The 25250-nt window shown below is 42.8% G+C and overlaps 1 protein-coding gene across 1 annotated transcript in view; it reads right to left on the reverse strand.

Annotated features, from left to right (window-relative positions):
• LOC125455104 (echinoderm microtubule-associated protein-like 6) overlaps positions 1 to 25250 on the reverse strand; it is a 428800-nt gene that overhangs the window by 24178 nt on the left and 379372 nt on the right. The window contains exons 35-37 of the mRNA XM_048536679.2: positions 24761 to 24949; positions 19361 to 19533; positions 3594 to 3756 (exon numbers count right to left, since the gene is read on the reverse strand). Coding sequence (XP_048392636.1) covers positions 3594 to 3756; positions 19361 to 19533; positions 24761 to 24949 — 525 coding nt within the window. The remainder of the gene's footprint in view (positions 1 to 3593; positions 3757 to 19360; positions 19534 to 24760; positions 24950 to 25250) is intronic.

Raw genomic sequence — 25250 nt, forward strand, 5'->3', positions numbered from 1 at the left:
GTGAAGGCTGACCACACTGTTTTGAATTTGGTTGCCAGGGCAGAGTGGGAAGGTTTAGGAAGGGTGGGGGAAGGCTGTGAATGAGTCATGGAAGTGTAATCTTGGTCAATACTGTAACTATGATAACATTCCCTGTTTGTTCTCACCTAGATTTGATTTCACATGTCAACATTACTTTCCCTACAGGATCCATTTCAGATCTGTGATCCAACCTGCTGTTTCTCTATTTCATGGGATGGAAACATCTCCCCTGAACTCTAGCCATTGAGATAGACGTTTTTGAAATCCTCTCTGTTACTGGTAGTCACCCTCCACTCTGAAAACTTCTTTTGGATCAGAGTCATTGTGACACAGTCTACTGGCTGAGCCGAAAGAGGAAAACTCAATACCCTTTCCCATTTGTCACGAGGTTGTTCACTCATTTATCTGTTTAAAGAGGAACCCCAAACATTTATCACTAACTGACCAGAATGTGCCCCCAAGCAGCCTTCAGCTGCCTGATTGTGCAAAGTTTTAAAATTAGTCACTGATCTTAAGTTGGGTGATGGGGATGAGAAAGCAGGCCTGGCTAACAACACAGGGCCTCATCACCTACCGAGCACTGGCTGCCTGGATAGTAGTGGGGAAAAAAAGCCAACAATGGCATTCATTACAGGGCCTTTAACCTCATTCAGATGTGTTTCCACTCCAGGAATGGTTTCTTGGTGCCACTGTGGATTTGCTCTTCCCCAAATTGCTGCTATTGCATTGCTCACTCTGTTCCTCCCCAGTTTGTGTTTGTCTTTCTTGCTCTCCCTATTTTGTACTTTCTCCTCTTTCTTGAATTTGTGTTTCTCTTTGTCTGTTCCTTCATTGTATTTCTCTCTCCTCCACGTTTGTGTGGTTTTTGTATTCTCCCCCTTTCCATTTTTTGATGCTAGCTTTCTCCTTTTTCAGCTTGTGTTTCCCACTCATGAATTTAGTAGTAAAATAATTATGATGCGTAATGAAAATGTCTCTTTCAGACCCACTTTAATTCTTCTTTGGGTGGAGGTGTGATGAAACTTTAAGTGTTATTTATATGTATTTCGGCATTGTTTGCTGCGAATTTTGGGATTCTTGGTTGTACACGTGAGCTTGTAAGTTTTCAGTTGACATATGGCTTTTGAGGAAAAAGCTACAATATCGATGATTCTAAACAAGGAAAAAAGGGTCTGTTTCTGTGTTGTATGATGCTATGACTTTATGACAGCATAGAATTTTAGAATCCCTACAGTGTGGAAGCAGGGCATTCAGCCTATCGAGTTTACACTGACAATCCAAAGAGCATCCCATCCAGACCCATCCTGCTATCCTATCCCTGGAGCCCTGCAATTCCCATTGCTAATCCACCTAGCCTGAATGTCCCTGGACACTGTGGGTAATTTAGCATGGTCAATCCACCTAGCCTGCATATCTTTGGTCTGAAGTTACCCAGATTTTCTAGGAACTACTCAGAGGGCTTAGGGAGAGAACTTTCCAGATTGATTCAGTGTAGGCTGCGATGTCATAGAGGAGAGAAGCACATATCAAGCTTTGAAGCATTGAGAAGTGTTTTGCTAAAGTAACATGTGCTAAACAGCATTATTAAGAAAAGGAGTTTAAAGTAATAAAATTATCTTAGGATAACAAGTTGTTATTCCCAGACTGAAGTATTAGGCAACACCGGTCAACCAGGGCTGAGCAATAAATACTGGCTAAGCCAGCAATGGCTACATGTCATGAATGTATTTTTTAAAAATATAGTCAGTGGAAAAAAAGCAAAGTGAAATTTAATTTTTTTTGAAAGAGGAGATGCAGTATAGTATTGGAAGTTAATTAGAAATATAATGATGATTAAGGAAGAGTTATCTACAGTTTCAGCAGATGAGTTGAAATTTTAATCAGTTCAAGCTCATCTAAGTATAAAAACAAACAGAAAAATCTCTCTCACTTGGAAATGAGTTGAGCTGGGTCTTGCTAGAAATTAAGTACTTGAGTGTTCTTGAAATTGAAAAAGCAAAGACAGCAACGTTTTGCTTAAAAATATATAATCTAACCAGCTGGGTTCCCGTTTGGAGTCTGACTCATCTGTTACTAATATCAATGGGACATTTCCCCCATAATAATTATGCACATTAATAATTGGGGTCATAATAAGGGTCACAAGTCAGAAATACAACATTATCAGACTAGTCTCTAAAACTACAGAGAGCATGTGGATGAGGAAATTAGAAAGACACTGAAATTTGATATTATCAATTAAAATTGAGCTTGTTAACAATCTGACTGGCTGCAATTTTTCATTGTCTGCTGCAGTTTTCAGGCACTGGGCGGGAGAAAGTTTGTGAATACTTAACAGCAGGCATGCTGAAGGTGTACAAGGGTGGAAGAAAAAGGCAATCATTAGGACCTTGGCTGCAGTTAGCAGCAGATTTATCTAGTAATGATAACAGTGTCTTTATAGCTTTCAACTTTATTTATTGACTTAGTTGAGCCTTCCATAAGAAGCAAAGACAGATTCAGAGATCAGGGGCTTTTAAATTTGTATGTATGACCAACTTTCTGTTTGCTTCATAATTCCTTTGCCGCATGGTGCACCAACCTAGACCCCATCTGGGAATAGAGACCATGCTTCCAGAGCATTAACTGTCCACCTTCCTACCAGGTGATGGCTAATTTTATGTCTGATGTTTAATTTGTTGGGCTGACAGTGAATGAACCACTCACTTTTTGTGTGCCTATCTCACCTTTTCAATAATGTGAAACCCAGCCCTAATACACCCATAACAGGGTATATTTTTGGCTGAAAATGCTGGAAAATGCATGACTAGGTTCTATAAAGAGTGTGCACACATGAACCCAACATTACACTGAAGTAATAGAAAGCAGCGGGTAGTCTCAAATAATGGTGCCAAAAGTGTACGTCACCAAAGAAGAGGAATCCAGAACTGGGTGGCCTGAATCATATCCTGCAATGAATACGAGAGGACAGATTGCGAGGCATTTGAAGGGCAGCTGCAGCATTGAAGCTCAAGTAGCATAACTGTTCTAGTGGCTGTCAATAGATAGTGACAGGATCCAGGAGAAGTGGTGGATCATTTCTTCTTTGATGGTGAAGGAGGGCAGCAGCAGCCCTTGTCCTTGAGCAGCGTGTCATCTGGAGAGGGCTGAGTGGGGCATGGTGAGCATGGTGAAGGAACAGCAGCTAAGGAGACTTGCTCCACTGACACAGTACAAGAGGTGAAGGTACACTTCATCAGCTCTAAAACTCTCTCCCTCTTGTTCCAGCCTTCATGGCTCTCTCATCCCAGCCTGGTGATGTCCAGGAACCTGACGTCACAGGCTGCATCTGTACATGTGTTGGCATTATGGATAATTACTTTGATATATTTTGCATGTTACACTTTTGGCCAAAAAGTAAGAGAATATAAAGAAGTGGTATAAGTAGAAAGTCCAGTAACTTGCAAGCAATATTTGTTTACGATATTAATATTTTGTGTTTATCTGAGACATTAACATATTGAAAAGTATCCAATAACTATCAGAGTTTGCACTCTAAAGTGATATTTACTAATATTAAAGAAACACCTTACCTGGATGTGTTTGCTGTCAGCTGAGAAGTCCATTTGAATGACAAAACTAGGAATGTCTTTGCAATAACCAGTTCTGTTTAAAGTCGGGCCTTGTGTGAGGTCATAAAAATCAACAGTATTTTCTGCAGAACCAACAGCCAAGTACATGGAATTGGGGCTAAAACTAAAAGAAAAACAGATTAAAAAGACAGTTGATATTTTAGATTTGAATTTATCAATATCTTATCAATGTATTTTTGCATCTTTTTTAGTGTTAGTTAATGTAACTAACAGACAGTGAAGGGGCCTGTTGGAGAATGCAGCAGAATATAGATAGATTGGAGAGTTGGGTGGAGAAATGGCGGGTGGTTCAATTCAGGCAAATGCAAGGTGATGCATTTTGGAAGATCCAATTCAAGAGCGAACTATACAGTAAATGGAAAAGCCCTGGGGAAAATTGATGCACAGAGAGATCTGGGTGTTCAGGTCCATTGTACCCTGAAAGTGGCAATGCAGATCGGTAGAGTGGTCAAGAAGGCATATGGCATGCTTTCATTCATTGGATGGGCTATTGAGTACAAGAGGTGGCAGGTCATGTTGCAGTTGTATAGGACTTTGGTTCGATCACATTTGGAGTACTGTGTACAGTTCTGGTCGCCACATTACCAAAAGGATGCAGATGCTATGGAGAGGGTGCAGAGGAGGTTCACCAGGATGTTGCCTGGTATGGAGGGTGCTAGCTATGAAGAGAGGTTGAGTGGATTAGGATTATTTATATTAGAAAGACAGAGATTGAGGGGAGAACTGACTGAGGTCTACAAAATCATGAGAGGGAGAGACAGGATGGATAGCAAGAATCTTTTTTTGAATGGGGGGGGATCCAATTACTAAGGGTCACGATTTCAAGGTGAGAGGGGAAAAGTTTAATGGAGATATGCGCGGAAAGTTCTCTATGCAGAAGGTGGTGGGTGCCAGCGGAGGTGGTAGAAGTGGGCACGATAGTGTAATTTAATATGTATCTAGACAGACACATGAATGGGCAGGGAGCACAGTGATCCAGATCCTTGGAAAATAAGAGACAGGTTTAGATTGAGGGTCTGGATTGGCACACGCTTGGAGGGCCAAAGGGCCTGTTCCTATGCTGTAATTTTCTTTGCTCTTTGTAACATTCGATTTCCAAAATTATTTTCTTAATTCCCAATTATATTCCTGTGCACTGATGGCTTGAAGAGGTAAGTGGATATGATTTCTTCTGATTCCCATAAATTAGAACACTCAAAATGCTACAACTTCACCAAGCATATTTCTTACTGTCTACTGTCCATGTGGCTGGTGGACTGGGGAATTATTAATCAGCATATGACTGCAGTGTTGAAGCAAATGTGTACCCGAGGATATAATATTCTGATTTAACCAACAAGAATAACTAAATTCAGTTATTACATGAAATTAACCAGAAGGCAGACTTTTAAGGGGGCACCAAAACAAAAATCAAATCAACAAAGGAAATTTACAACATCAAAATTAAAATTTCGTTTTGAAGGCCCCTATGGTGTTCACCAGTTGTGATCCTGGAATATATATTTACATTAGTATTAATTCCAAGGTCTTTATGGATAATAGCATTATAAGTGTAGTATAATTGGATGCAAATATCCTGATGATAATGTAAATGATGATGCTACTCTAATATCAGAAGAGCATTGGAGAGCCCAAGGAGGAGTGAAACACTATACGAGAGCTGTACAATATTCAGTAAAATGTATACCTAAGTGCAGATAAAGAGTTAACAGTACTGATGGGTGTGCTCTCATTCTCGGATAAGGTCAAATTAAGGATGCTGGGGGCACAGAGCAATTGCAACCTAATAAGACAAAGAAAATCCAAGAGTGCAAGTGTGGACACTCAATTCTCTAGAAAACCGAGGCAGAATATAATTCATGAACAGACAAACAGCCAAAAGTTATGGTAACCACAGTGTGCTCATGAAGCATATGGACAGCAGTATTCACTAAAAACATGGTGGCAGCAAGGGGGAATTCAAAATAATCGATTTTAAATCAGATCACAGTCCACAAGGCACAGAGGACAAAGATGGGAAGACTCTGACAGACAAAACAGAAACCTGGAAGATTTTGTACACAAAACAGTACAATGTGAAAACTCTGCTGAACAAAAATGATCATCAGAAGATTCTGAGCAAATAGAGAATTCTATTCCACTGCAATTATCAATGCACCACCAGATACTGAGGTGAAATTCAAAGAAATTTGTGAACTCAAAGTAGACAAGCAGTGCATAAAAATTAGTAAACTTTGTCTACAAGGATGATCAGATACTTTAAGCAGATCAAATTCTGAAAAGTGAATGGAATAGAAGCAATATTACTGTTGTGGCTGACCTATGAACATATGACTACAGATTGGTTATGCTGAACTCAGAGAGGCATAAAATGCTGAAAGACATTTTAAGGTAGACTCGAAGGGATCACAAAATGCAGAATTAGAGCTCGACAGGGTATTTTGTATCAGAGATAATGGGAACTGCAGCTGCTGGAGAATCCAAGATAATAAAGTGTGAAGCTGGATGAACACAGCAGGCCAAACAGCATCTCAGGAGCACTCCTGAGGTGCTGCTTGGCCTGCTGTGTTCATCCAGCTTCACACTTTATTATCTCGACAGGACATTTGGCGGCCAGGCACTTTCAGGGAAATTGAAAATGTTACTTTGTTATGTCACATATGTACCATCCACAATCAGGATCTATCAAAGCATTCATTAATATCTTCAAAGCTTTGAGAATGACCACAAGAGCGGCTAACAATAGATATATTCAACTTCAAAGGGAAGACACATACAGTTCTGGTAGATTTCCAGCCCAGATGGATTGAAGTTTTAAGACTACTGTTACGGGAGGAATTTGCAGCTTATCAAACTCCACTACTCCACCAGATGCATTATTAGTATAAATATACTGATGTAAAATAAAATCAAGACTAATTGCTCTTCTTTTGTGCAACTATCCAGAATAAAAGAAACATGCACTGGGATTATTCATTTAATTCTTACAACTCAGACTCTTTTCGCTGAACTTTCACAAAGTTGATAATGGGAGGATAAACAGACAGCAATCTGATTGCCTTCCTGTACCTTTGGCAACCACAATCCTTTGGCTAACAGCACCATCCAAAACCAGTTCAAACCTTGGTTTCTCTTTGTTAAATTAGTTGATGTCGGTCTCCCTGCGAAGCCTCAGTTAATATCCGAACATCTGCTGCTTGTTTGAGCATAAAGGATCTCCGAAACTGCAATGCCTAGAGTTCTTTTAACAAGAAACAACCTGTAATGAAATTCCAGGCCTGGCTTCGTAGACAAATATTAGTTTGTTTGTTCTATTTTTAAAACAGGCCAGTGCTCACAATCTGAAGGTCAATTTCATCCTACAGTTCACTGCTCCAAATGAAAATTAAAAAAACACAATAAGGACAGTATCTGTTTCAGATAGCAGTGTTAAGCTAATGCTCCTCCATTGTCCAGTCACTTGCCAACAAGTTTAACTCCTTCTATCAGGCAGGTTTGGAATGTAACAGAATACTGTCCACTCGTCTGCATGAGTGCATCTCCAACAACACTTAAGAAGCTTGATACATGCAGGACAAAGCAACCTGCTTGACTGGTACTGTCGTGATTGGAACCAGTTGGACCTTGTTTACTACGAGATCCTTGATTGGGGTCATTAACCTGGACCAATCAGGAAAATCCTGGCAGACCAATGGAACCAGGAGATCAAACCTCTAGTGGTGCAGTGGTAGTGTCACCACCCCTGGACTGGGAGGCAGGGATTTAAGTCCCACCTGCTTCAGAGATGTGTAATAACATCTCTGAACAAGCTGATTTTTAAAAATATATATTATGCACACACACACATATTATTTAATCCAATCTTCTAAATCAGGACATTTAGAATCTCCTTGGTTCAGGGGACTGACTCTGAGCTGGCTGGCCATGGCCTGTGAACTGTGAGGAAGAAGTTTCCTTGTGGAGAGAATGAGCAAATCTCCCTGCTAAAATATTGGCCCGTTTTCAGTTTAGGTTAGACCATCCTTTTTGAACTGGTCTTTTCTATCCCAAAAGCCATTCCAATTGTCGAAAAATGTGAATCCTTGAACAATGCACCAGTTCTTCAGCCATTGATTTATCTCCTTTAACTTTTTGTTCCATCCCTTGTTTGAGTTTGGCATTGGGAGTAAACCAGAAATTACTATTTTTAAGGTTTTCGTTTTTAATCTTTTAATTCTACCTAACCTCTTAATTTCACTTTGTACTGCTTTAATCTTTTCCTAAAAATGTGTATAATAATTTCTGGCTTCTCAATCGCATCTTAAACAATGTAGATGAAATGTCTAGAAAAGTCCTTAATCCTAGCAACAGAAAAGCAACAAACCATCTTTAATTTACGCTCACTGCCACGCATTAGTCTGCCTATGTCCATGACAGGGGAGTCTCCCATAACAATAATTCTAGTAAATCTTGTCAAACGCTCCCTAACATAAGAATAATTCCAATTATCCAATAACTGATTGGCCCCTCCATTTTTCTCAGAGAGATTATCCCCTTCAACTGTTCCAAAAAACGGAATATCTATTTGATAGAGGAATAACCACTGGAGAATTTTGAACTCCCTATTACCTTTCCTAATAGTCACCCATTTATCTGACTGATCCTGCTGGGTAATAATTTTTCGAAATCTACTAGCCATCTCACTCTGCACCTTATACATTGCCTTAATAACATTAAGCCTAAAAAGAAAGGATTCTTTAAAGTTTGCGTCACATACAGACAAGATGGTCAAAAAGGCATTTGACATGCTTGCCTTCATTGCTCAGTCTCTTTAGTAAAAGACTTGGGATGTTATGTTGAGGTTGTACAGAACATTGGTGAGGCCCATTCTGGAATACTGTGTCCAATTCTGGTTGCCCAGTTATAGGAAGGATATTATCAAGCTGCAGAGGGTTCAGAAAAGATGTGACTGGGTATGGATGCTTTGAGTTCGAAGGAAAGACTGGACAGGCTGGACAGTGAGAACCATTTTCCTTGGATGGAGATGGCTAGCACGTGGGGACATGGCTTTAAATTGAGGTGTGATAGATATAGGACAGATGTCAGAGGTACGTTCTTTACTCAGAGAGTAGTAAGGGCATGGAATGATCTGCCTGCAACAGTTGTAGACTTGCCAAGTTTAAGGGCGTTTAAATGGTATTTGGATAAACATACGGATAATAATGGAATAGTGTAGGTTAGATGGGCTTCAGATTGATTTCACAGGTCGGCACCACATCGAGGGCCGATGGGCCTGTGCTGCGCTGTAGTGTTCTATGTTCTATGTTCTAGGCTGGGACTTTTTCAATGGAGCATTGCACTGGTTGAGAGGTGACCTAATAGAAATTTATAAAATAATGAGAGGTATTGATAGAGTTGACGGTAGTTGTCTTTTCCCTAAAATGGGGAATTTCAAGATTAGGGGATATATTTTTAAGGTGAGAGGAGAGAGATTTTAAAAAGACATATGAGGCAAATTTTTTACTCAGAGGGTGGTTCGCATGTGGAATGAATTTCCTGATGAAGTGGTGGATGCGGGATGGATATATGAATAGGAAAGGTTTGGAGGGATACAGGCCAGGAACAGGCTGCTGGGATGAGTTTAGTTTGGGATTATGATTGGCATGGACTGGTTGGACCGAAGACTCTACTTCTGGGCTGTATGACCCTATGACTCTATGACTAGAGAATGTCTCTCTTGGCTGTGTTGAGCCACTACCACTACCACCACCACCACCACTACTGTTGCTGCCTGGGCCTACCCAGTTCTGCTGCTACTGCTGCTGCTGCTGCCGTTGCCTGGGCCTTCCACCTGTACTGCTGCCTGGGCCTTCCACCACCACTGTCACTGTCACTACTGTTCCTGCCAGAGACCTGCTTGCCCCAGGACTGTTGCTCAGGCCCCATGGAGGAGCTGACTTCCTCTAGTGTCTGGCAGCACTACTCTTTCCCCTCAACTCTCTCCCCTGGTGACATAGCTAGCCCCAAGATGGAAGAACCTAGCCATACCCATGGCCACAGCCTTTGGGCCTGGCTGCTTCAGCCCCAGCTGTGACCCCAAGCCCCTTCAGGGTCCTTACAAAGGGCCTAGGAGTTAAAGCCTATCCCCATCCGGTTATGACCATTGAGGCCTGCAGCATGGCCATGGCTGGCATGGTTGGGCTGCTCACCATTGTTGCTAAAACCAAGATGTACAGAAAGGCCATATTCCTCCTTCGGTCCAATCAGGTGGAGCACTTTGCCATGGAGAAGGGGCTGTCTGTAGGTGGGACATATTTGCCTGCCAATCCCCTAGAGGTCACAGCCCAATGTCCCACCCATCACTGGCACTGAGTTCCTCCTCGCCCACCTAATATCACTGGGGAAAATCCGGTCAGGTGTTACATTTCTCCTGCTCGGAGTGAAGGAGCCTGCCCTTAAACACATCTACTCCTTCTGGCGCCAGGTCATTATTTGCTTGGCCCAGGGGGAGGGTACTAAAGGCAACTTTGCCGTTGTCCATGACGGCACGGCTTACCATGATTTTTGGGCAGCAGCCAGCATGCAGTGCCACCTCTGTTGAGAAGTGGGGCCCTCATCACGTAAAGAACTGAGCCAACCTGATAGCCACCCAGCCTACACCAGTGGCGGGAAGGTGGCATGGTAGCATCTGCTCCCCTACCCCTCAAAGAAACTCCAGGGTCGCCACAAGTGGGGCCTAAGCTGGAGGTCGTCATCACCGTGGCCCCTGCTGGGGAAGGGGTTGGCTGTGCAGCTGGAAGAAAGGCATAGGGAAAGTCTACATATTTGAGGCTGCCCTGTGGATGCATCCTACTGTACCCACCACTGGTCTTCTGGTCCACCTGGGCTGATTGCCACATGCCCGGGCTGGCTCAGAACAACTGGTAGTGGTTCAGGGCATTCCTTGATGCACTTACAGGTAGGGCAAGGTACTTGTATGTCCCTCCCCCATCCTCCGAGTAGGTGTTTTTAACAGTTTCACTGGTAGTGGTTATATGCTACTACTGACAATGAAGACTACCATAGCCAGCTTCAACATCAACGGCAGGAGGGAGTCACAACACAAATTCCAGAACTTCTCTGTCCTTCAGGGCAGGAAGTATACAGTAGGCTTCCTGCAAGGAACCCATACCTCCCCAGAAGATGAAGCCACCGAGCTCCCGGAGTGGCAAGGAGGGGCCTACATGAGTCACTTCATCTGTAAATCTGGTGGGGCAGCTATCCTGTTGGCCTCACATTTTCAGCCAGATACCTTGAGGGTAAAGAAGCCTCTGCCAGGCAGTTTGCCTCACTGGATGGTGTGGCTGGGGAGGCGTGATGCTTCACTTCGTGAATGTCTATCCTCCCTCAGTCAGGCTGAAGCAAACATGCTTCTATGGAGAAGTGTCCACTCATCCTGCCTCCATCAACGAAGGCCAGAATGTTGTCCCTGAGGGAAATTTAAGTCCATCCTCAAAAACAGGGACCATGGGTGGTGCCCAGTCTAGTTTGGCATCAGGGTATTGGTTGGGGGACTTGGTCAAGTCCTTCAACCTGGTGGATGTTTGATGAAATCACCATCCTGATTCCATTGTCTTAACCTTCGTGAGGTCTGAGGTCAGAGCATTGAGGATCGTCTGCCTGTCCATTTCACATGCGTATGCATCCTGTGTTCTGGTGGCCTACATGTGGCAGGTGCTGTGCACAGACCATCACATGGTGTGGTCAGAGCTCCTTTTGTTTCGTACTTGGCTTGGGTTCATTAACTGGCATTGTAACAACCAGCTGCTGGAGGACAAATGGTTCTGAGATTCATTTTGTCATTTCTGGACTGGCTGGAGAAGGACACAGGAGCTTCCCCTCCTTGACACTATGATGGGACTTGGGCAAGGCTCACATCAGTGTCTTCTGTCAGGAGTAAGCGAGGGGTTGACAAAGAGTCAGAAATCCAGGATCAAGGAGTTGGAGAAGGAGGTGCTCAACCTGGAGACACGTCTTGGTCAGCCTGATGCTGACCTGGCCCTGCAGGGGTAATACAAGAAGAAGAAGGCCACGTTCCAAGACCTGCAGCTAGTTGGGTCTCAGGTCGCAAATGTGAGGTCGTGGATCTGGCTCTTCCAGGAGCATTGTGGCTTTCTCTTCTGCTATTTGCTGGAATAAAGGCATGGCACCCATCAGCAGCTCCTTGTGCTGCTGGCTGACGACAGACCTCTCGTCTTGGATCCGGAGGGCATCAGGGCCCAGATTAACATCTGATATGCAGCTCTGTTTTCTCCGGATCCATCCAGGGAGGATGCTTGCAGAGTTTATGGGAGAACCTGCCACAGTTCAGCCTGGAGGTTGCCAGAAGGCTTGCGCTCCTGTCACTTTTGAGGAGCTGACCAGCACCCTCACCTGGCTCTTAAGGGGCAAGTCCCCAGGGCTGGGCAAGCTGTTCTTCAGGGCATTGTGGGACATCCTTGGGGGCGACTACATGCAGGTTTTGGATTCTTGCTTGGTATCAGTGCTGGGGCACATGATCCACCCTGACCAGCTGTACATGGTCCTGGGTTGAAGCATTCATGATGTCGTCCATCTGGTTTGGGACCTGATCCATTTTTGTCAACTGACTGGTCCTAGACAGTGCCCCTTTGCTTCAAGAGAGGAGTGCATCAGGGCCACCCCTTGTCCAACCAGCTGTATTCCCTGTGCATAAAGCCTTTCCAGTGCCTATCTCAGAGCAGGTTGTTGAGGCTGGTTCTGTGCGAGTCAGCATGGGCGTGGTCTTTTTGGCTTACACCGATGACATGCTCCTCGTGTTCACTGACATGGCTGACCTGGGGAGGATGCGCAAGTGCCAGGCAGTGTATTTGGTGGCATCTTCCACCAGATTCAACTGGGCTAAATGTTCCAGACTTGTGGTCGGTCTGTAGTGGGTGGACTCCCTGCTGGAGGGGTTCAGCTGGAGCACCACCTATCTCCTCTACCTGAGGGTCTACCTTAGCGCTGCTGAGGAATTCTGGCTGGTGGATTGGCAGGAGCTGGAGTCCAAAGTCTTGGCTTGCCTAGGCCATGGGACAGGACTGCTCTGAGTGCTGTCTTACAGGAGTTGAGTGCTGATCATAAACCAGCTGGTGGCTTCCATGTTGTGGGACCAGATGGTCCCGTTAGTCTCTTCTCCTAGTTTTGTCATTGACATCCAGAAAACGTTGGTTGACTTCTTCTGGGACAAAAAGATGCACTGGGTTGTGGCGCAGGAGGGTGATCAGTTGCTGGTGTGCGTCTGCATCCAGGTGGTGACTTTCTTCCTTCAAACCTGGCAGCAATAACCTTTACATTGAGCATCCTCCTAGGTGATGTGCCATGTTGACGTATTTTTTTCCGCCAGGTGTGCAACCTCAACAATCATATGCAGCTCCTATTAATCGACCAGGAGGGTTTGCAGGTTTGGCATGCAGAATGGTGGCAGATGTCCAGCATGTGGTCACTACCATCCAATGCTGTAAGCCAGAGATGCTCGGACCTAACACTGTGCATCAGTTGGAGGATGCTCAGGCATGTGGTGGAATCCCATCTGTGTGTTCCCTTGCTTAGACAGAATTTCACATTTGCCCCAGGATTCTGTACCTCACCCGGGAGCCTGTGTTGCCTCCAGAACATACATAGTTTGGATTTTGAAAGGGCAAAACGGCAGGCATTTAACAGACTGCTGCTGCACACCATCGACCTCTTCTCCTTCATCCACTACCTGGACATGACTCGGCGAGTCCATTTACCACCGGGTGGTGGAAATCCCTCTCAGAGGGTTCTTTACATGGGAGTCCTTTCTCTTTCCCTTAGGGATCTGGGGTGGAGGGTGTTGCACGCAGCAGTCCCAAGCAACTGCAGATTGTGGTAGCTCACGGACTCCCAGCCCAACTGTTTGTTTTGCGCCACTGAGGAGTCCGTGGACAATGTGTACATTGGTTGTGGGCATTTGCACTCCCTTTTCAGTTACCCTAAGAACCTTCGTTTGTGCTCTTGGTTGCACTTCAGTCCCACACTCCTGATCTTTGGGCACCCATTGTGGAGGGAAGTGGGCATGTCGGAGGATCTTCCCGTGTGTCTACTCCTACACCTGGCCAAGCTGGCCATTAACAGATCCGGGCAAGGGCTGTGGAGGGGCTCGTTGTGGCTGACTGCCTGCCCCTCTTCCATGGTTACGTTTGAGCCCTGGTGTCCTTATAGAGGGAGCACGCGGTGCCCACCAACACTCTCGATGTCTTCAGGGAGAGGTGGGCGTTGTGGTGCATGTAGTGCTTTATTTACTGCTCCAACTCTATTTTGATTTGATCCCTACTCTCCCCTTCACTTTTTTCAGTTAATCATTGCTGGTTCTGAGCTTTGCCTGTTACTGGTTCGTTGGCCACATGGGTGATTTTCCTGTTGGTGGAAAATATTCAATAAAATACTGTTACTGCTGGGCAAAGAGGAGGAAACCTCCCGTGATGCTCTGGACATAAGAGCTGGGCTACAGTCCCGTATATGCCACCCGTGTCAGAGAAACTGGACCTGGGACAAAATCATTGCAAGAGAAGCTACAAGAGAAAGGCCAGACCTACATCCTAAACTTAGTGATTGGAACCAGCTGGATCTTGTTGACTGAGATCCTTGATTAAGGTTGTTAATGGGGGCCAATCAGGAAAGCCCTGGCTAACTAATGTAACCATGAGATTTAACATAGTAATTCCTTGTATTTTGTGAAAAAATTATGATTTTGCAAAACAAAAGTACAAACAGGGGATTCAGAATGTCTTCACAAAAAAAAAGAAACAGAAGTAAAGGTAACCAGGAGATTTAGAATCTCCTCAATTCAGGGGACTGCCTCCAAGCTGGCTGGCCACAGACAGTGTACCATACAAACAAGTAAATAAAGGATGAATTGATGATGGGATATCAGCCTCTGTGCAGTTATTTCAGGTACCCAATCAAATACCTTCAACATTCACCCCCACTACAATTGCTGCACAGTTGCACAGTGTGTGTACATTAGCTTGTATCATCTACAAAATACACTGCAACAGTACACTAAGGGTCCTCAGACAGGATCTTCTCAACCTGCAATCTCAATGATGTGGAAGGACAGAAACAGTAGATACATACAAACATGACGACCTGCAAGTTCTCCTCCAAGATACACATCATTCTGACTTGGAAATATACTGCCATTGCTGTCACTGGATCAAAATCTTAGAAATCTCTACCTAATAGCACTGTGCATGCACTTACACTACAATAAACAGCAAGTTCAAGAAGATGGTTCACCACCATTATCACAAGGACAATTTGGGATAGCCTGGCAAGTGATACCTGAATCCTGTGAATGAAGGAAAAAAAATGCCTTGATCTCATTTCAAGGACTGAACACTTCACTATACTTATCATATTTTCCCACTCTGCAACCTCTGCTCATCTCTTTGAGTGCAATACAGTCTACTTTATTTGCCGGGCAATGCCTATCTTTTTTTCAATTTATTAGGCCCATTCAGCTTTTATCCAGATTACTTGCAGTTATAGTTCTGGAATTTATGATATTAGAACTATAATTTACTGGATCATTGTATAATAACCTCTGTTGCATCATATAATCTTGTGCATGTGCACTTTTTGTCCTTAAACTTCATTTTCTATTGGCAAGAGTTTTTTTGTTGTTGGGATTTCTTTTCAAGCCATCTATATATGTAAACAATTGGCTAACACTCTTATTCGATGAACGAATCACGTCACTTTGAAAAATCTACTACCACTTTTTATGAATAATTGAACTTACATATCCAATTATTTTCAATAATAGTATTATTTAATAACATATTAAGGTTACTGATTTCGAGGAATAACCTGAGCCCTGCATGTTTCCCTCTGCTGCAGCAGGCCTCAAACTTTCCTTCTGCTGGATTGAGTTGTCGCTGCTGAGGCCCATCTCACGCAAGCTTAAACAGCACTGGTGAGTGATGAATTCCATTCTGGCAGCTTGGATCTCCAGAATGGAATTGACTGGTTGATGACCACTTGGGAATCCTGGATACATGAAGAGTGATGCAGACGAGTGACAGGAATAGGGCTGGGCTGGAAAAACAGGAACTGGAACTGAAAATTGGGGAATTGGTGGGTTATATTCAATGGAAGAGACAGAAAAACTTAGGGTTTAGATTATGACTTCATTGGAAGAGAGACAGGGGTACTGCAAGTAAGTGGACAGGTGTTCAGCTGGAGAGTGGGAGATTAGACAAAAGGATAGTTGCACGTTGGGTCCGAGGTTTGGGGAATGAGAAACACTGAAGACTTGGAGCTGGAATTAGGGCTTGTACAGAATAGGAGAATTATAGAGTTCCTTGCAAGTTCTGCTGCTAATTTGGGCACCTTATTCCGCATCTCCCTTTCCCTGTTACTTCATTCTTTGTTTAGTTCACCTTTCTGGATTTTGGTTCTTTATCAAATGATCATAGGATGATAGATATAGGAGCAGAATTAGGCCATTCAGCCCATTGGGTCTGCACCACCATTCGATCATGGTGATATATATCTCAACTCCATTCTCCTGCTTTCTGCCGGTAACCCTTGATCCTCTAACTAATCAAGAACATGTCTATCTTTGTCTTAAAGGCACTCAATGCCTTGGCCTCCAGACTCTTTGGTGGCAATGAGTTCCACAGATTCACCATGCCCTGGATGAAGAAATTCTTTCTCATCTCTGTTCTGAAAGGTCCACTCTGAGGCTATGCCCTGGGGCTCTGGTCTCTTTTACTAGTGGACATATCTTCTCCATATCCAATCTAGCCAGGCCTCTCACTATTCTGAGATTATTCCCTCATTGTTCTAAATGTCTTTGAAGAGAGGCCCAGAGTCCTCAACCGCTTCACATATGACAAACTCTTTCATCCCTGGCATCATTCTTGTCAAACTCTTGTAGACACCTCCAAGGCATGCACATTCTTCCTTAGTTATGGGGCCCAAAACTGTTCACAATATTCCAAACGTGGAGTGACCACAGCCTTATGCAGTCTCGGCAATACATCCCTGCTTTTGTACTCTACCAACTTGAAATGAATGCTAACCTTGCACTTGCCTTCCAAACTGCCAAGTGAACCAATGTGTTAACTTTAACAGAGTCCTGACTAGGACTCCCAAGTCCCTTTCCTTTCAATGTGAACTCAACTTCCAATAGGTGTTCACTGGTTATTGATTTGGAGCAGGAATCCTGGCTGCTGTTCCATGTTTCCAAGTTAGTGAGTAGTGGTCAAAAGTCGGTTTACTTTGCCAACATTCCTGGGTAATCTGTGTTTATCCAGGAAAAAGATTAACCGCTGGGAATGGATGCTAGCAAACAAATGGAAAGGCGTACTTTGAATTATTGCTGACAATTCGCACTTCTACAATTTGTGTTTGTCTATTTACCTTGCCTACTAGCAGGGGCTTTCCTGGTTCTAGAATCTTCTGACATTTGCTGGCATGAAATAGCTAATGAAGATACTCAACTATGGAGGATTTAATTATTGTGAACTACAATATCTTGTTGAAAGCATCATCTGCCAACTTGAACAGGCACATCACATGATTGCCTTCAACACAGTGACATGGAATTGGTTGGTTCACATGGGACAATCTGGAACTACATGAGATTTTGAAAGCATAACAAAACCGTTTTTGACATAGCTGCCAGTTGACCATGATGCCAAAACTGGTGGATAAAGTGCCAATCAAACAAACTGATGTTGAGCTTTGAGTATTGCTACAGTTCTACACAAACAGGCAAGTAGAACATATTTCAATACACTTCTGATTTATGCCTTGTAGCTGTTAAATAAGCTGCTGAGAGTCACTCACTGCACATCACCAAACCTTAAACCCGTTCTTGTAGCTATATTATTTATTTAGCTGATTCAATTAAGTTCCTGGTCAATAGTAAATGCCAGGATATTGATGGTGAGGGGCTTAGCAATGGTAATGCTGCTAATAGTCAAACAGAAGTGACTAGGCTCCCTCTTGTTGGAGCTGGCACGGTGTCATACTGAGGGATTTGAGGCTGTTTTCGTTAGAGAGAAGGTTAAGAGGTGATCTAATAGAGACATACAAGATGATCAGAGGGTTAGATAGGGTGGACAGTGACCGCCTTTTTCCTCGGATGGAGACGGCTAGCACAAGGTGACATAGCTTTAAATTGAGGGGTGATAGATATAGGACAGATGTCAGAGGTAGGTTCTTTACTCAGAGAGTAGTAAGGCCGTGGAATGCCCTGCCTGAACAGTAGCAGACTCACCAACTTTAGGGGTATTTAAATAGTCATTGGATAAACATATGGATAATAATGGAATAGTGTAGATTAGATGGGCTTCAGATTGGTTTCATAGGTCAGCGTAACATTGCTGACTGAAGGGCCTGTGCTGCGCTGTAATGTTCTACATCCTATATCCTATATTCTAATTTCGATCTAAGCCTAAGTGCTGAATTGGGTGTGTCATTACCTGAGGAATTATCAATATGTTTGAACACTATTCAATCATCAGTAAATATTTCCACTACAGTCAGAACAATGGAAAGAAGTCATTGCTAAAACAATTAAAGTTAGTTGTTCCCCCAAGTAAAACATCTTGGATTCAAGATGACTGAACTTCAAAAATCATAACTATTTTCCTTTGAGCCAATTAAAACTTCAGGCATGGATACATTTTTCCTCTGATAACATTTCAAACAGAGTTGAAGTCTAGTCACTGGAGCCGAAATGCTAATTCTGCTTTCTCTCCACAGATATGCCAGACCTGCTGAGTTTTCAACATTTTCTGTTTATTTCTGAATTCTAACATTTGCACTTTTTTTTTCATTTGATAGCACCGGATTCCCTCCATCACTTCTGATGGTTGAAACATATTAATAGGATGGTAATTTGCTGGTTTGGATATAACCTGCTTTTTCTGGTCAGCAAATACTTGGATATTTTTTCACATTATTGGAGCTGTACAATGTAGCTAAATCTGCAACTAGTTCTGGAGCACTGCATTACAGTCAGATTTTGACAGTATATTTTCTGCACCAGGTACCTGTTCTGTGATATCATACAGTGTGAATGAAATTGGTTGATGATTGTCATCTGTGGTGGTGAGAACCTTACGAGGATGTTGAAATGTTTAACGTTGTCTAGGTTTTTGCACCAGGTTAGTGAAGAGGAATTTACCTTTTGTACCACTATTCTGGTGATGAGGTGTAACAAGAATTTAAGTTTGTACTCATGCTGATTTTTCATTAATTAATCCTGATGTTACTGTCAGAATACATACTTAGAGACTGCTATCCATTAACTAGATATTTTCTCCATGAAAACCTGAGCCTTCTGAGGAATCCTTTGTTTGACAAATGCATTCATTGCCTCCCTAACTTATTTGAATGGCTGGCAAAGAAAAATGCAGGATGCCAATGCTAAGTCTGTGTTAAATAGCCACAGCAAAAACCTGCTCCTGAAACAAATAGACCCCAAATTTGCTATCCTCTAGGATAAGATTCCAGTCATTGCTCCCAATGATTCTCGAACCTTGAAGTGAGCTGTCTGGTGTCACAGTTAGTAGGAGTGGAAACACAACTGTTTGGGCAACCAGTTTCTCTGTAATCCATCCTGTCCAGTAGATGATCCATGGAGTCTGGATGCTAAAATCTACTGTGGTTGGTGATAATTTATTGACCTCCAAAACAGCACATTGTACCTGGTATCATTGATGGCAGCACTCCGGTCACGTTTTTTGCCCCACACTTTCAGAGAATTAACCAGCAGTATAATGAATTCTCCATTCTTCATTCCTATTGCAACCATTTCTCCATCAGGACTGTATGCAGCACATTTTGCACCATAGCCAAGGTTCACTTTGTTTAGCAATTTCTATATTGGGGAAAATTCAGGAGCATAAGTTAAAATAGTTTAAAATATAACAAAGCTCATATATCATTCTTAGATTTGCACAATTATTGAAATTTCAAATATGGGTCAGATTCTAACCGTTAAAGGATAATAACATGGAGACATTGTGATGTAACGCACTGGAACTCTAAATAGCTTATCTTGGTTGTTTACAATATGTTAAGTTGTCTACCTCAGCCATTCAATTAAGAAGAAAATCAGAGAAAAGGTGAGAATTTTAAATATTTTGGTCTTTGGTAGAGTCATGCAAGTTTACTAGAGGAAGCTACATGCCTGTTTCACATGAACTTAATGCAAGGCTCAGGGAGACCTTAAAGAAACAAAACAAAAAATATTACCCTTTTTTCTGTTCAGCCCTCACCCCAAGTTATGCAGTTAAAATTCCAATGTCTTTTATTCTGAAAATCTTTTAATCTAAAATTATGGAAGTTGCTGAATGTGTCGCTCCACTCTTTTCTAAAAAAAATCAACCTGTCCAGGTCAGACTTGAACCCAAGTCTTCTGATTCAAAGGTCAGAACACTACCACTGTGCCATAAGAAACCTCAACACTTAAGAAAAATGGAAAGAACTGTGAATGCTGTAAACCAGAGACAAAAATAGAAATTGAGAAAAACTCTGCAGGTCTGGCAGCGTCTGTGAAGAGAAATTAGAGTTAATGTATCAGGTCAAGTGATCGTTCCTCAGAGCTGATGGAAGCTTGGAAAATGTTGGTTGATATGCAGAAGACAGGATGGGGGAGATGGTAAGGAGTAAACGAACAGTGGGAATACCGGCCAAAGAGAGAGAAGAGCAGTTTGACAGACATGGGAGTGTATAACAATCTGGCTAGGCGGGTGAATAGCTATTAATAGAGACTGCTGGTGGCTTACAATGAGTTGTGGGTAATAGCAGACTATGTGATATGATGGCCTGGTGTGTACGGGTTTGGAATAAGGACATGGGAGAGCTCAAATCCCTAAAGTGATTGACCTTGATATTGAGTCCAGAAGGCTGCAGGGACTCAAGCAGAAAATGAGGTGCTGTTTTCTGCTTGTGCTGAGCTTTACTGGAATACTGCAGGAAGCCCGAGATAGAGATGTTGGCTAGGGAACTTCCCTGTCTCAGGCTTTCTGGAGTGCTCCAGTGAAGCTCAGGGTAAGTTGGATGAACAGCACCTCATTAGCCATTTGGAGTCCCTGCAACCTTCTGATCTCAATATTGAGTTCAATAACTTTAGGGCTTGAGCTCTCCCATGCCCTTACTCCAACAATCCCATACAACAAGCAATATTGTCACATGGTCTGCAATTACACCCAACCCATTGTCAGCAACTAACAGTCCCCATTAATAGCTGTTCACCCTCCTAGTCAGATTGTTATCCACTCCTTTGTCTGTTCAATTGCTCTTCTCTCTCTTCAGGCTCTATCTCCACTCATCGTTTACTCCTTAACCCCCTCCCCCGTCTATCTTTTGCATACAAACTGACATTTTCCTAGCTCCCATTAGTTCTGAGGAAGGGTCAACTGACCTGAAACACTGATTCTGATTTCCCTCCACAGATGCTGCTAGCCCTGCTGAACTTTTCCAGCAATTTCTATTTCAAACCTAAATACTTGTTTGATACCACCCCACCAACCTCCGTATACAATGCATCATCCTCTGACACTTGCGCCATCTACAATCTGACCCCACCGCCCAAGCTATTTCTCCATCCCCACCCTTGTCTGCCTTCCGGAGAGACCACTCTCTCCGTGACTCCCTTGTCAACTCCACACTCCCCTCCAACGCCACCATACCCGGCACCTTCCCCTGCTACCGCACACTTGCCCCCACACCTCCTCCCTCACCCCCATCCCAGGCCCCAAGATGACTTTCCGTATTAAGCAGATGTTCACCTGCACATCTGCCAATGTGGTATATTGTATCCATTGCACCCGGTGTGGCTTCCTCTACATTGGGGAAACCAAGCGGAGGCTTGGGGACCGCTTTGCAGAACACCTCCGCTCGGTTCGCAATAAACAACTACACCTCCCAGTCGTGAACCATCTTAACTCCCCCTCCCATTCCTCAGATGACATGTTCATCATGGGCCTCCTGCGGTGCCACAATGATGCCACCCAAAGGTTGCAAGAACAGCAACTCATATTCCGCTTGGGAACCCTGCAGCCCAATGGTATCAATGTGGACTTCACAAGCTTCAAAATCTCCCCTTCCCCCACTGCATCCCAAAACCAGCCCAGTTCTTCCCCTCCCCCCACTGCATCACAAAACCAGCACAGCTCGTCCCCTCCCCCCACTGCATGCCAAAACCAGCCCAGCTAATCTCCGCTTCCCTAACCTGTTCTTCCTCTCACCCATCCCTTCCTCCCACCTCAAGCCGCACCTCCATTTCCTACCTACCAGCTCATCCCGCCTCCTTGACCTATCCGTCTTCCCTGGACTGACCTATCCCCTCCCTACCTCCTCACCTATACTCTCCTCTCTACCTATCTTGTTTTCTCTCCATCTTCGGTCCGCCTCCCCCTCTCTCCCTATTTATTCCAGTTCCCTCTCCCCATCCCCCTCTCTGATGAAGGGTCTAGGCCCGAAATGCCAGCTTTTGTGCTCCTGAGATGCTGCTTGGTCTGCTGTGTTCATCCAGCTCCACACTTTGTTATCCTAAATATTTGTTTGCCTTTTATTGGTTTTGTTGTAGTGAAAGTTGGCTCCACTGTTCATACATTGTACATTTTTAAGCATTTTCTATTTATGGTTTGAAAGAACATACTTGTCCAGAAAACGACTTAAGACCATAGAACTTGTGTTCAGCATGAGATAGATGCCTTTTTAACCATAAAATATAAAGTTATCATCAGATCTTAATGAGAACTAAAATGGAATGCCATTTCTCAGCAGCAAATAGTCAACTGGATTGTTTCTGTTTGGGATGGGAATGGTTGACTAGCAGCTCTATGCTCAGGTAGAGGCGTATATATTGGTAGTCTTCTGTTCTGCCAGATTCAATGAATTTCACATGGAAATGTAAGATTTTGCAATGCTTAGATAGACTTGGTGTACAAGTGTTTATTACAGTCACTTGTTCGGATTGGGTCACTAGTATTGTTAAATTTTTACTAAGAAACCACAAATTGAAAGTAATAAGTGAGATCTGTTCTACTGAATTACCGCTACTGGCCAATATTTACTTTCAATAGACTTTTTTTCTGTAATTTGTATTGTATGACAAACAGTCTGATAAACATATGATTCTTTGTGGAGTGTGGAGGTTAAAAGAACATAAAAAGAATTGTACCAAATTCTGTGGAGTAGTTCCGAAGTTCATTCTACCTCTGGCAAAACTCCATTATCAGACATGTATACATTAAACTCATCCACATGTTACAGTGATTGAGAATTCATTTAATACTGAGCAAATATTTTGTCAAGTCTCAAAAATTCAAAAAATATGTATCCAAATTCCTCCAAAGCAGTTTCAGAATTTTAAGTTAATTTCTTTAAAAGTGTGAAAATCTAAAATAAAAGCTTGTTTCAGTATGACATAGCATGAAACTATCACAAAAAGCTAAATGGTTAACTTAGGTTCTTTCAAAAGAAGTCTGCCATTCTTAACTGATCAAGCCTTGATGTGACTCCAGTCTCATATCAATGTGGCCATGTCATAACTGACCCTATGAGGTGGCCTAGCTGGCCATTCATTTGCCTGAAGCTGCTAGAATGGAAACTTGATATCATTCAGGATAATATTCACTTTATTAGCATCTGATTCACCAGCTTAAAAATTGACTCTCTCCATTGGCAATTTGCGGCTACGCTGGGCTTTGCTTTATAATAATTATCAAAGGCTTTCTTAAAAGCATCCCCAAACCCACTGTCTTTATCGTTCAGAAAAAAGAGCCAGCAAGTGCTTGAGAACACTGGCACCTTCAAGATATCTTTCAATTTATATACATCCTGATTTGGGCAAAGATTACAAAGTCTGCTCTAACACTGAACTGGAAAATTTAATCAATTTCCATCTTTCCCTCACCATCATGTGGTCCATCTCTGCATCATCCTTGCCGGTCCTCAATCTCTTTATTAGTATTCTAGGGGATACTATTGACCAATATTGACTTCAAACCCATTGTCTCCCACAGCTACCTTGATTACATTTCCTCCCATCCTCCCAAAAACTCTATTTCATTCTCCCAGCTTCTTAGCTACTGTTGCATCTGTTTTTATGATGCCTATTTCCAATGCAGTGTTTCTGATATGCTTTCCTCTTTTTCACCCCAAACTAGGCTATCCTTCCTGAGACAATAATAGACTTATTGACCTTGAGCATTTCATTTTCTGTACTTCTGCTATTACTATTTCATCCTCCTTCCAGAATCACAATGGGACTTGACACATCCTCAACTTATATTCACCAACATCCACATCTTATATCCACATTCAATGGATCTTTCCTTCAATAACATCATGGTTTCTTCTTCAATCACTACCCATTCCCTTTCTCACGATGCTTTCTCGTGAAAGGCAGAGAGGTCATTCCAATCCTTTTATCTTCTCTCTCCATACCATCCAGGGCCCCAAGCACTTCGTACAGGTTCAATTTAGTACACTGCATTCTGCTCACAATGAGTGAGTGCCTTCATTTAGACTACAAATATGACACAAGCTTCCAATCACCTATCATTTTAATTCTCTGATGCACTCCCATTCTGAACTTTCTGTTCTCAGCTCCTGCGCTGTTCCTGTGAAACACAATGTAAGGTCTTATCTTTTGTTTAGGTGCCTTGCAGTCTTCTGAACTTAATAAGAGGCTGAACAACTTCTGATCAAAATCATTGCTTTAATCTTTCCAGATATCAGTGATTGGTAATGATTCTGTTATTCCCATTTCTATTTACCTTGGACTCACATCTTTTGTTTCTGAACTTGTTGAATTACCATCCTCTTTTCCCTTGCCCCATCATAGATTTAATCTATACGGCCTTCCACCCTACTATGGACCTTCCCTTTTGTCATTCCCTGACCTCTTTTTCCTGCTTCTTTATTTGTTTACAACCTGTAAGATTTCTTTTTCCAGTTCAAATGAAATACCATTGATCCTGATATATTAATTTCACTTCCCTCTCCACAGATATTGCCCTACCAGCTCAGCATTGCTCTTTTGAAGGCAGAAAATTTTAGAAATGTTCCATTTTTCATCCTTCCCTACTTACTTTATCAGCCAGATCCCAGATTCTTATAGTGCCATCATCACTTGCTGAAATCAGGTGGTCTTTCGAGGGATGTGTGGCCAGACCCCAAATTTCCCCTTCCATGTGTGCATCAATTAGGCAATTTGATGCTGCATTTTTTTCTCCAACTTCAATTATCTCACCATCTTTAGTTCCAACAAGTATTTTTCCCTGTAATCAACAATAATGTTTATTAGGTAGAAAGCAAGGTAAAATGTAAGGAGATAGCTACAAAACCCCTGAAAACCCGAAATAAAACACAAATAAAATATTATTGCACGTGGTGAAGTTTTTGTTTTTATTAAAAGTGAGTTTTCTTTTTCATCTTAGTTACACAATAAATAAATGGCACATGCATTACATTTTAAGGTATCCTTAACTCCAGTCTAGTCAGTGCTGCTCTGTTTAGACTTAGGCAAAGGTAAATTGTTGCAGTAGAAAACTTTCTGCAACTTGAGTTGAACTGACAGTC

This window comes from Stegostoma tigrinum, chromosome 9 (genome assembly GCF_030684315.1).
Source record: "Stegostoma tigrinum isolate sSteTig4 chromosome 9, sSteTig4.hap1, whole genome shotgun sequence".
NCBI classification, from domain to species: Eukaryota; Metazoa; Chordata; class Chondrichthyes; order Orectolobiformes; family Stegostomatidae; genus Stegostoma; species Stegostoma tigrinum.